The 12608-nt window shown below is 43.9% G+C and overlaps 1 protein-coding gene across 1 annotated transcript in view; it reads left to right on the forward strand.

The window, feature by feature from the left end:
• The window catches only part of PKHD1 (PKHD1 ciliary IPT domain containing fibrocystin/polyductin), a 233032-nt gene that overhangs the window by 25143 nt on the left and 195281 nt on the right, over positions 1-12608 (forward strand). The window contains exons 23-29 of the mRNA XM_056488194.1: positions 601-755; positions 2286-2470; positions 3450-3572; positions 5076-5181; positions 6026-6295; positions 8728-8858; positions 9372-9507. Coding sequence (XP_056344169.1) covers positions 601-755; positions 2286-2470; positions 3450-3572; positions 5076-5181; positions 6026-6295; positions 8728-8858; positions 9372-9507 — 1106 coding nt within the window. The remainder of the gene's footprint in view (positions 1-600; positions 756-2285; positions 2471-3449; positions 3573-5075; positions 5182-6025; positions 6296-8727; positions 8859-9371; positions 9508-12608) is intronic.

The raw sequence follows: 12608 nt of genomic DNA on the forward strand, positions 1-12608 counted from the left end.
GGGTAGCACTTCTTGGTGCTTGCCAGTATATAAATGATTTCTTCTATCATAAATTGAAAAAGGTAATTTTCCATAATTTTCTGCTGTGTGCATAATTCACACAGTCACAAGGTTGGAGGAGACCTTCAAGGTCATCAAGTCCAACCCAGCCCAACACCTCAATTAAACCATGGCACCAATTGCCACATCCCCCATGTGTTTTTTAAACACACCCAGGGATGGTGACTCCACCACCTCCCCAGGCAAAGCATTCCAACACTTTATTATTCTTTCTGTGAAAAACTTCTTCCTGATATCCAGTTATATCTCCCTTGGTGCAGCTTGAGGCTGTGCCCTTGGTTCTGTCAGTTGTTGCCTGGAGAAAGACACCAACCCCACCTGATTATACTACCTTTCAGGGAGCTGTAGAGAGTGATAAAAATTTAGAAATTGAGAATATCCAGTTTTTTTTTTTTTTTTTGTTATGTCGGGACATCTTCCCCTTAGATTCTTCAGGAGTGTTGTTCCCATAGGTCCCTCAGCTGTTGGCTCACCTGGGGGTGTCAGGAATGTGGGTCTCCAGTGCTGCTGCCCTCCTGTGACCCCCTGTCTGTCCCACAGAGGTGCAGTGCTTGGGGAGGGCTCTCAGGAACACGGACACCTGCATGTGTCCACGGAGGATGTGAGAGTCAGCCTCAGCATCCAGAGGCTGCAGAAGTCATCCCCACCTCTCGGAGGAACCTTCCACATCCACTTGGGCAGCACAGTCATACCAGGTAAGGGAGGATGCAGGGCCTGGAATTCCTGAGCAGGAAAGGCAAGAATTAATGGCCAGAGAAGTTTTGGCTGCTCCATCCCTGGGTGTGCTCAAGGACAGGTTGGTTATTAAGTAGCATTATTAAATAATCTTCAGATTAGATGTGAGGAAGAAATTTTTTATGATGATCTTGGGGAAATGTTGCATTTGGGTTATGGGAGTGGCAAAAAGGATATAGCAATAAAGTTCCTTCGTGCAATGGAAAAGCAAAAAGCTCATTTATTCAAAGAAACACTAAGCTTTTATAGAGTAGTTAGTGGTAGCAAGGATAGAAGTAATTTCATTGGTGCAAGGGAGGTGATACACCTGGCAAACATGCTTTCATGAAAATATCACATCTCTCACACACCTTGCAGGTGCTTAATCATTGTTATCTTATGTTTTCCTTGAGCAGCATGAGAAATCCAAGCTGCTTCCCTGGCTCCCAGCAGTACCCAACAACAGGGAAACAGTGGCAGAGTGTCCTGGTTTGAAGGACAGGTGTCTGCCCATAAAGGCAGGAGCTTCTCTTTGAAATAGAGAATGTAAACCCCTTCCCTCCAAATTATTATAATTTTGAAAATTAAGGGGCTCTCAGGCAAAGATATGGGAATTAGGAATAACAGTTCCTTACTAGGAAAATTAAAATAGAAATGCAGTATTACAAAGAACAATCCCAAACCCTGCCAGAGTCAGAATCCAAGCTGACACCCGTCAGTCAGTCAGGGTGTTGGCACAGTCCCATTCAATGGTGGCTGCATCCTCCTGCAGTGGCAGATGTGGTTCAGCTGGAGCAGTGCTCCTGGAGAAGGTGCAGTTTCCTCTGAAGCTCCAGGGATGATGTGGAAAGGTCCAGTTTTCCTCTGGAATCCAGTGGAAAAGGCTGCTCTGCTGTTCCAAATCTCAGTTTTTCTCTGGGTAGGAAAGGCTTGGCTCCTCCCCTGGCTGGAGCATCTCCCAGTGGGATGATGGAATTTTATCAGTCATGCCCTGGGACTCACTGGCCATGAACAGGAGATATCTCCTGGAGGGAGGATGGGCTGTGGAAAGATAAAGATGATTGCCCAGCTGGTTTAAAGATGGCCCATGAGCAGATAATGTGTGCCAGGAGATCAGGGTCACTGCCCCAGCTGGTTTAACAGATGGGGACAGAATACACATTCCTGGTCACAACCCAACACACAGAGGTTGCCCAGACAGGTGGTGGGTGCCCCATCCCTGGAAACACTTGAGGTCATGCTGGATGGGGCTTTGAGCAGCCTGGTCTAGGGTTCATTGCTGGGATTAGATGACCTTTAAAGGTCCTTCCCAGCCCACATCCTTCTATGATTCTATTCTGTAATTCTGTGATTATTTGCTGTTTAAGGTACAATAAATTTCACTCTTTTGGCAGGGGCAGAGGTTTGAACCATGACATTGCATTAATAATGAAACCCCTTCCTTTCCTAGGAGCAGCCAGATGTGCTCTCCTGGAAATGGAGACATCACTGCTCCCTGATGTCTTTTGCAGATGTTTCAGTGCACATCTCGGGCCCCCAGCTCCGCAGGCTTCTGCAGGACAATGTGGATAATTTTACAGCTCCTTTCTTCAACACCAGTGACTTCACTGTGACCAGAGACTCCAGCTCGTGCCATGAAAGTGTCTGGACACTGACTTGGGAAAAAACAGCTGGGGACCTGCCCAATGTTATCAGTGTACAGTAATTTCTTTTACTAATCCCCACTTTGATCCCCATTTATGTCTTTGGTCTTGTCTGATTCCCTCTCACAATGTTTTTTTTTTTTTTTTATGAAGACACTGTGGAAATCTAGGCAGTCTTCCTATTTGGAACAGCATCTAAAGCAAATTCCAGATCAAATGATGAAAAAACAGCAGTTTTAGGAGAAAAAATTATATCAAGTCTGTGATTCAAAACCAGGAGATCTGAGTGTAATTTCTGTACAGCAAAGGAGCTGGTATATTGAAATGAAATCTTCATTATATCTTCATTATATCTACATTAATATTTCAGCATAGTGACTGAAGCACATCACAGATTTGTGGCATCATTTATTTGCCAAGAAATTATTTTTCTGAAAACTGTTTTGTCTGGTTTCATTCATATCTGGTCCTCATAACTCTCAGGTGAAGGTTCACTTTACACTCTCCCATCCCAAGACCTGTCATGTTAGTTTTGCTTCAAGCAGAAGGGTCTTTTAGGGTAAGGACTCAGACTGAGATGCTTCCTACCTCAAAAGGAAACACATTTTCTTTGGATATCCAGCTCCTAAAAGTGTGATATTATTTTCAACAAATTCTAGTGCTCAAGAAGTTGGCCTGGAGGGTGAAAAAAGCTTGAGTTACATCTTCAGCTCATGCATAGGGCTGTGGTTCACATAAAGTCATGTCTTTGAGATCTCTCCATGCCTAAATCTAAATTATATTATTGGGAATTAGAAGCTTATTTACAAACCTGACTCCTGAATTTCTTTATCATCTCTTTACCTGCAAGGTGTAGGTGGGAACAGGGAGATGTTTTGAAATTTTGAGTAATGAAGATTTAGAGGTGGGGATATGATTAATGGAAAAAGAGTGAGAAGTCTTCAGGACTTATTTGCTTGTAAAGATTCTGTTTTGATTCAGAACCACAGGACAGAAAAGGATGAGAAACTTAAATTCCTTGATCTTTGCCAGGTCTCTTCTGAAAACCTCACTGGCCTGAAGTCAAGTGTTTCTACTCGTGTGGTTTATGATGGGGGTGTGTTTATTGGACCAATATTTGGGGACATGCTTGCCACCCCCCATAACCAAACACAGGTGAGTTGATGTGCTCTACACTTTTCATGATTCAGCAGGGCTGTGTAGCTCCAGGAGCCTCACAGGTGTTTGGGCACCTTGTTCTGCCAATAAATCCTTTCAGGAATCTGATGTTCTGTGCCATAAATTTCTCATATTCTGCTGCCTGGATGTGGAGCAGGACTTTCCTCCAAGAGCTGTTGCAGGTGGAGAGAATGGTGGTCATGGGTGATGGAAGGTGATATATTATTTTTTTAATATAGTCACCAAGGGATGAAAATCTCTGAACTCCCACCCTTGGTGGTTCTGTGATGCTGGACACCAAACTGGGAATTACACAATTCACCTGATGGGCAAAATAAATGAGTTGGTAGCTGGGATGGATACTCACCTGTGAGTTGGGCAAAGCCTGAACCTCTCTTGATCTCAATTCCCCAAGAGGGAAGAGAGACACAGGAGAGCTCCAGGCTGAAGGAGGAATCATTCCAGTCTGCTGGATGGACAAATGTGTTTCCAGCTCTGCTCTCAGATGTTGCAGAATGGTGGCAATTGCTGGCTTTGTTTCCAGCAGACAGACAGACAGACACTGTGGCCATAACAGGGTGGTGCTGGGTGTGCTCCAAGCCCAGCTGTGCAATATCTGGGGCCAGGTCATCCTGCCTTTTTCATGAGCCTGCTTCCCAGCCAGGAGAATTGCTCTTCTTCCAGTGACTCAGCCACCCATGACATCTTTTCCATCCATGCTGCACAAACCCTCAAATGGCCCAAGTGAAACAAGAGCAGCAGCAGCAAACAGATTTTCTGGTCATTTTTGGAGCTTTATTCTGGCAGTGTAAAAGTGTCCTTTTAATATCTACTTTGTAACTCTCTGCTCCTTGCATTTCTTTGGGAGAGAAGCTTTGCTTTTTGCAGATATTGGTGTACTCTCCTGGCACAATTTAACTCACCTTTAACACCTGCAGAGAGAGGAAAGGCTCTTTTATGCCCTATCCTTTGCCAGTTTACTCTTCAAAAATATCAAGATCTCAGGAGGGATATTTCTTGATATCTCTTTTAGACTATCAAAGTCACAGCCCAATTTTTTTCTTCAGCATGAAGGGGCAAAAAATCAAATTGAGGGCTGCGTGACATTGTGGGTTTCATTTTAATTAGTCTTCCAGGGTGCTTTAAGCATAATAAATTTATCCCCAAGGCAAAAATGGAAGAAATGGGGGAAGGCAAGAGCAATCTTCAATGGATGACTGGAAGAACAGGAATTTGAGGGTTCCAGGATGGTGGGAGATTGGCTGCAGATGCAGAATCCAAAACTGCTCTGCTGTGGCTTGGATGACCCCTAGCAATTTGCTATTTGAATTTGCAGTTAAATTTGCAGCAGGGTGAAGAGCTCTCTGTTTGTGCTCTGTCCTAGCACTGAGTGCTCTCAGTAGCTCAGGGTGGCTGCCAGCATCTGTCAGCCAGCTGTGGCTCTAGAAAACCCCTCTGTTTCCTTACCAGCTTTAAGGTAACCCTCTGGTCTGTCCCCAGGTGGTGGTGACAGTGAATGATGTCCCTGCAAACTGTTCTGGCTCGTGCTCTTTCCAGTTCAGCCAGGAATTGACACCCATAGTCAGAGATGTGGAGTACTCATCAGGTAACAGGGCCTGGTGTCTGAACACAGTGGCAAAAATTCTGTGAGAAAGACCTGCCGGGTGATTTCATGTATTTGTGTAGCCCTTTGTAAATTTTTGATTTTATGGAAACTGCACTTTTTTGGGTCGCTTCTGATCAGCTCCAGTTCCAGACATGCTGAGTGTATAAGTTTGTCCTGAGAAAGGCAGTGGGGCTGGGGAGGGTCTGGAAAACATCTCTGGGGAGGGGCAACTGGAGAGGCTGAGCCTGGAGAAAAGGAGGTGCAGGGTGACATCTTCACTCTCCAAAACTCCTGCTAGGAGGGGCAGCCAGGTGGGGCTTAGCCTCTTCTTCCAGGGATGAAGAAATGGGATGATAGGAAATGGCCTGAATGTGGATCAGGAGGAGTTTAGAATAGATATTAGAAAAAAATTCCTCATTGAGTGGGTTGTCAGGCTCTGGAACAGGGTGCTCAGGGCAGTGGTGCAGTCACTGTCCCTGGAAGGGCTCAGGAGGCTTGTGGATGTGGGATTTGGAGAGATGATGAACATGGTGATCTCAGAGATCTTTTCCAATCTTAAATACTCTGTGATTCTGTGGTAGAGATATAAAGGGGTGAGAAACAATGGCAGGTTGGATGCCTGAAGCAAAAAGCAGCTCTTGGCTCAAGTTATTTTAAATAAAAAAATTAAGGAAAAATGTAAGAGCTGCTCAGGGGCAGGCAGGAATTGCTGTTCTGTGGAACAACGAGGTGTCACCAGTGGTGCAGTTTTTTAGGATGTCCTGTTTAACCGCTGGCTGGAATTAAATCCTGGGCGTTGCCGCGCCAAACTCCACGTGTCCCCTCCACCCTTCTGTTCCTGCAGGTGACGGGCCCCAGGCCGCAGTGGCTCTCAGGGGAGCTGGCTTTGGGGAGCAGCAGCAGGTGGAGGTGGGCAGCAGGCCGTGCCGTGTCTCAGGTGCCAGCCACAGGCAGGTGCTGTGCCGGGTGCCGCGGCTGCGCGCCGGGCTGCACGCGGTCACGCTGCGGGTGACGCCCCACGGCCTGGCCCTCAGCAGCACCACAGCTCCAGGCATCTTCCTCACAGTCCAGCCAGCCCTGGCAGCTGTGGAGCCTCCTTCCACTGCAGAGATGGGTAGGTGTGAGTGTGGACCTCCCAAGGGAGCTGCTTCCTGCTTCGTCCTTGTCATCTTTTGGTTCTTCTGTACTTTCGCTTACAAGGTTTTCACTGGTGAATAATTTTAAGGCTGGGCACGCCATGTGTGCCCCAAAGCACATTCAAAAATGACCTAAAGATTGGCAGAATCTCTGGCTCTTTGCACAGTTTCCTGAGTAGTTTTGCTTGAGAATTACATTTTCAAGTGCCCATATATTCATTTCAGGAAATCATCAGTGATTCATACTCATCCTCTCATATCCATGTAGCTTTGTAGTATCTGAATTAATCTGGCCTAATTAGAGTGGGTATTAAGGAAAATTTCTTCAGTGTAATGGTTGCCAGTCACTGGAGCAGGTTGCCCATGGTTGGAGTCACCATGCCTAGAGGAATTTGAAAGATGTGTAGATCTGGCACTTGAGGACATGGGTTAGTGGTGGGCATGGCAGTGCTGGACTACTGGCTGGATTTATTGATCCTAGAGGGTTTTTTCAGACTAAATTATCCTTTGATTCTATAACTGTGAAATGGCTGATCTCTGGTTAATCCCAGCCCCATTGAAGCAAAGGGTCATGGCTCACTAAGCTTAAGAATTACTTTTAATTCATAGAAAACCCAAACATCTCCAAACAACTCTAAAAACAATCCAGCAGTGGCAAATTTTAGTGTTTGGTCCTTGCTTCTCTTTTCCTTTGCTGGCAAATCCACTCCTCCCAATTACAGTGATCTGTCACTCATTAAAAAGAAAGCAAGTATAATGCTATCTTACATTACATGTGCCTGCAACACTTATAATTGGAAAGAATTACAGCTTCCATCTGTGTTTTTAATTTCTCCCATTTCAAATACCTCTCTTCAATCTCATTGCAAAGTGCACACAGGCAGTATTTCACTGCACATGGATATAATGTAGATATCAGAACTTAACAGCATCAGTCTTTGCACAACACTTGTGGATTCTGAACTCTAAATCTGAAGCTCCTTATCTGACAACTCTTCCATTAGGAAGTGGCTTCAGTTTTCACTTCTTGCTCTTTCTGACTGTGCAAATTTAATGGTACAGGATGGGGAGGCAACAAAGCACCTTGTACTTTGCTGCTTCAGCTCCCTCTTGTCACAATATCCCTGGCCTCAGTGGTGCCATGCTGGGAGATCCCCATGACCTGACTCTACAAGCATGGAATGCCTTTCTAAAGATACTCCCATGCTCCTGTGAACAGCAGGAGCTTGCTGTTAATGTATCTGATTGCTCTTGTTGGCCTGGATTTGCTGCCAGCACAGGAAATCAAAACTAAACTTCTATAATTCTCTGGTGGTTTAAAGAATTAGCAGGAATAGGTAATTTTAGGAAAGCTACAAGGGAATTTATCATTACTATGTGATTACTTTAATGTAGAGGATTGCTTACATCACACAAGATGAAAAGAGGGATAAGAGCTCAGTAGGTTTACAACATAACCATGCTGATAAATACAAATAAACACTGTGTTAATTAGTACCTGTCTGAGCAGTCTGTTCAGCCATAATCCTAAAACTCTGCAGTGCTTAGAACTAGAGAAAAAGCTCTGAGTTTCAAGCAACATTTTTTTTAAGGTTTTTTTTTTTTTAATTGCATCAAAGCACAAGCTCCAGCTTAGAACTGCCATTAATGCCCACTCCTGTTCTCTTTCCTGTTTCTCTTTGAAATATCCCTGAGCCTTCTAATCACTTGGAAAAGCAAAGGGGCACTTTCACTCTCTGGAACTGGATGCTGAAGAAAGATCAAGCTCAAGTCTGACTTGTGCTGGGCATGATCCCACTTGGGGCTGGAGAGGCTCAGGCTGGCACAAGGAGAGCTGGGCTGGCTCAGAGCTCCACAAAACTAATCCCTCCGTGACTTCCCTCACAGCTCCAGGTCCTGAGCCCTGCCAAGTCCCCTTTCTACCCCAAATTTCCTAGACACATGCTACAGGCTTTTCTGGCAGCAGGGAGCTTGGCAGCTGTTTGAACTCTGAGAGCACCTGCTGTGTTAAGCTCATTTTCCATTCTTAGTGCTCCTTCCTTCCTTCCTTATTTCGTTCTCAGGCTGGGGATCTGTTGAAGGGGGAGATCACAGGCCAGGGCTTGCTGGTTTAAATAAGTATGTCATTAAAAAATAAGCTGAGAAACAAACCCAGTCGTCCTGTATCGTGGAGGAGAATTCAAATAATTCGGGTTCAAATAATTCAAATTCAAATAGGGAATTCAAATTCAATAGGGAATCAAAGAAGGATCTCTGGTGTAAAAGAGGGAGCCAGGCAAAGCAAGGTGGAACAGATCATCAGCTCAGCTGAGAGACTCTACTGCCTTTTGTTGTCACCTATAAACAAAGAATTCTTTGCATATTAAATTATCCTACATGTTGAATATCATGGAATAATTGTTTGTTTTAGGAGGACTTAGAGTGACTCTCAGGGGGACCAATCTGGAAGGAGTAGATGCAGTGTTGTTTGGATCCCAGCCTTGCCCAATTTTGGAGGAGGGCAGAAATTCAACAAGAATTCAGTGTAAAGTTCCTTCTCGGGTAAGAAACCACATTTTGGGGAGCAGTCAGAAGCCAATGTGCTTTCCTGTGTTTTCCTGGCCTGAGCTACACTAGGGGAAGGGCAAAGAGTTGCCAAATTTTGGCTATGGGCCAGTTTACAGATTAGACCAGCTTAATTAAAAATAGATTTATAGGAGATTTATGAAAACCAATAAAAAAAGCAAGCTCCTTAATTTAGTAAGAATATTGCAAATTAAATCTGCAACTATGCCAGTAAGTCTGGGATTTTATTTACTAGTTTTATGTACTTGTATGGATACAGGAAATCTAAATCTGCATAGTCTGGGATTGTTTTAAACTTCCTAAATCTCCATAGATGCTCTTTAAAGTCAATATAACTGCAAACATTTAAGTAAAGTCTGGTGTATGTGAAAGTTTTATCAGTGCCATGTGCCTGATTTATATATGGGAGATGCAGAAATATAGAGAATAATTTTTTTTATTTTTAAAATTAGTTCATTCTTATCTCTGACATTTTCTTTCTGTCCCTAGGGATCAGAGGATGCTGCTGTTGACGTGACACTGATTTTTGGGAACCAGTCAACAAGAGTGACCAACTTATTCCAGTATGATCCTTCCTTAAACCCTGCACTTGCATCCCTGAGCAGGAACAGAAGTGGCATAGCAGGTGAAAATGCAGATGTGTGTTGGGCATCTTCTGGAGAAGGGCTGTTAGTGCTGGTGGGGCAGAGGGAATTTAGATCTATAAAGTCTGACCTGACACTTTCTGTTGGTTTTCTTTTAAATTTTAGTTCAACTATTTCCTGCTAGTCCTGGTCAGTCCTGGTTGGGTTTTTATTGCTTTTCCAGTAGCATACCTGAGGTAATGAGTTACTTGCCCTAGGCTGGGATGGATGATGTCCACAGGGTGTCAGGTTTTTTCTCTCTGCTCTGAAATGATCCCATGCATTCATGCAGTGATGGGAACCAGTGGGATGTCATGAAGCTGTACCAGGAAAGGTTTAGGCTGGGTATGAGGAATGGTTTGTCACCCAGAGGATGTTTGGGCACTGAACAAGCTCCCCAGGGAATGGTCACAGCCCCAGGGCTGCCAGAGCTCAGTTAATGTTTACATTATGTTATTAATGTTTAATTAATGTTTACATTAATTAAATGTACAACTCCCAGGTACAGAGTGGGATTCTCAGGACTGTCCTGTGCAGGAGCAGGAGTTGAACTTTAATGATCCTTCCAATTCAGGAAATTCCACGATTCTGTATTTCTTTGTGACAGACTCACCCATGACAGGAGAAATGAGCTCTGGAGAGCTCCTTCTCCATGAAGATCATGGTGTGCATTTTGGGGAACTGAAAACTGTGAAGAGACAACATTTCTTTCACCTAGTTCCCATTTCCAAGCCAAACTGATCTTTTCTTTTTGACCTTGTGATGTGTTACTTTAGATTATGAGCATAGACCTCACAGAATCCATGGGGATGAAATCCTAATTAGATCTCATGGAGTGTTTGGCATTCCTGTCTTTTGAAAGTTCCTGTTTGGAGTTGTTTGGTTTTTGTTTTCCCCTGCATTTCCCTCATTTTTCCCTCCAGGATTTTGGTTGTGTGTAGGCAATAGAAAGAATAAATGGTGAATTATGTCCACTTATAAACAAGTATTTTAGGAAAGTTTAGCACATTTTTGCATGGCCAAAACCAATTGTATCAATTGTACCAATTGTACCAATTGTGAGGAAGACAGAAATATTCCTGTTTTCTTGCCTATCCCACTCTCATTCCTCCAAGAATATAAAAATCTTTTTTCCTTATTTCTGCAACCTCTCCAGTGAACACCTTAAAGCTATCCACAGCTCCCAAGTTTGGACTTGGTGGGGATGTACAGGGTTAGGTGCCTGCCAGTGCCAAAATTCCTTGTGCACTCCCAGCATTTCTATTCATTTTTCCCCAAATGCCCTTGTCATTTTCTATTACTCCAGAATGCACAAATAAGAGAAAACGTCCTTTATCATCTGGATATTATTCAGATACCCCAGCACCAAGGAGAGGTTTTTGTAGCCACAGGCAGCTCAGGTGCAAGGAATTCCTTAATGTTACAGTGTCTCAGGAGCTGTGGTGGGGCTGACTTCAATCTCCTATTCAGAACCTCCTCAGCTTCTCTTTTAATATAATTTTCCTTCTATATAATAAAAAGAATAAATAAATTACACTGATGCCTTCCAGGCATCTGGGATTAAGCTGACAATTGACCAAGAGTCCAAAGAGTTCATGTTATTAACATATTCAACTTCTCAGGCTTTCAAACTTTATTTGAGTCTTTGTGAATGCAGAATTGAAAAGCACCAGCTCCAAGACCTGCTTAGAGATGCAGGTAGTTGAGGGAAGCTTTGTTCAGGCTCTGCTGCCTCTTAGGAGCTTCTTCCTCCCTCCTTCATCCTTTCAGGGGAGACAGGAGGATGAGATTCACCTCCTAAACACATCCCTGTGCTCAGTGTTTTGCATGGTCATTGAAGATAAATAGATGGTTCTGTGGTGGGATTTTGTGTGTCTTAAAATAGGATGAATCATGGCATAAAGTCTATTTTCACTGACCCTAGATAGAGCTATCAGTGAAAATGCCTTTATCTGGACTGATGGATGCCACCTTATTTTTTTTAAGCTATTTCAGAAGAAATTTAGGTTATGAAAATCCCTTGTCTCTTGGCTTTGTCCTTTCCTCTTACTGCACTGTGCACAAATAAAGGAAAGTATCCTCCATCATCTGACAGTCTGACATACAGCAGCTTAAATAGGAGAGAGAGTCATGATTACTGAAAAAAAGGTGCTTTGGAGCAGGGCTGGTTTTCCCTGGAACTGAGTTAATTTTTTCATAGTGAGTCTTGTGGGGCTGTGTTTTGGGTTCATGCTGAAAATGGTGAGGATAAACAGGGATGTTTTGTTATTGCTGAGCAGGGATTACACAAAATCAGGGACTTTTCTGTTCCTCACCCCACCAGTGAATGGGCTGGGGGTGGACAAGGATTTGGGAGGGGACACAGCCAGGACAGCTGATCCCAATGGGATTATCCAGACCATGTCTCATGTTCAGTTTATAAAGCTAAGGGAAGAGGGAGACAGAGTGATGATGTTTTGTCTTCCCAAGTCACCATTCCATGTGATGGAGCCCTGCTGGGATGGCTGAACACCCACCCACCTGCCCATGGGGAAAATGAAGTCCTTGTTTTGCTTTGCACACACAACTTTTGCTTTACCCATTAAACTGTTTTTATCTCCACACACAATTTTTCTCCCTTTTATGATTCCAATTCTCTCCCTGTCCCACTGCAAGGGAGGGAGTGAGCAGCTGTGTGGGGCTGAGATGCCATCTGGGGTTAAACCATGACAAGCACATCTGACTTCAGGTACTCAAGGAACTTTTGGTTTTACTGTTGAAGGCTCCCTTTACTATTACATGGCCCCATAGTTCTGAAAAACAGTCTCTAGATCGTTTATCAGGGATTAATAAAAATAATAATCCCAGAATCCCTCAGCTCCAGAGCTTTAAAAAAGACTGGATTTGTTTTTTATCAGGCTCAGATATTTATAGGACATATATTTTTGGTGAGGGGGATTTGAATCCTATCCTGAGTGTTGCTGAGAGTGGCTATTGGTGCTCATAACCAAATTCACTGTGCTGGTGTCTCAAGACAGCCCTGATAGCTGGTGACCTTATGCAGGAGAGGTGGAGTAGGCTACAAAACCACTGCAGTCTTCAACATTTTGGGTTTGGGCTGGTG

Source organism: Oenanthe melanoleuca, chromosome 3 (assembly GCF_029582105.1).
Source record: "Oenanthe melanoleuca isolate GR-GAL-2019-014 chromosome 3, OMel1.0, whole genome shotgun sequence".
NCBI lineage: Eukaryota > Metazoa > Chordata > Aves > Passeriformes > Muscicapidae > Oenanthe > Oenanthe melanoleuca.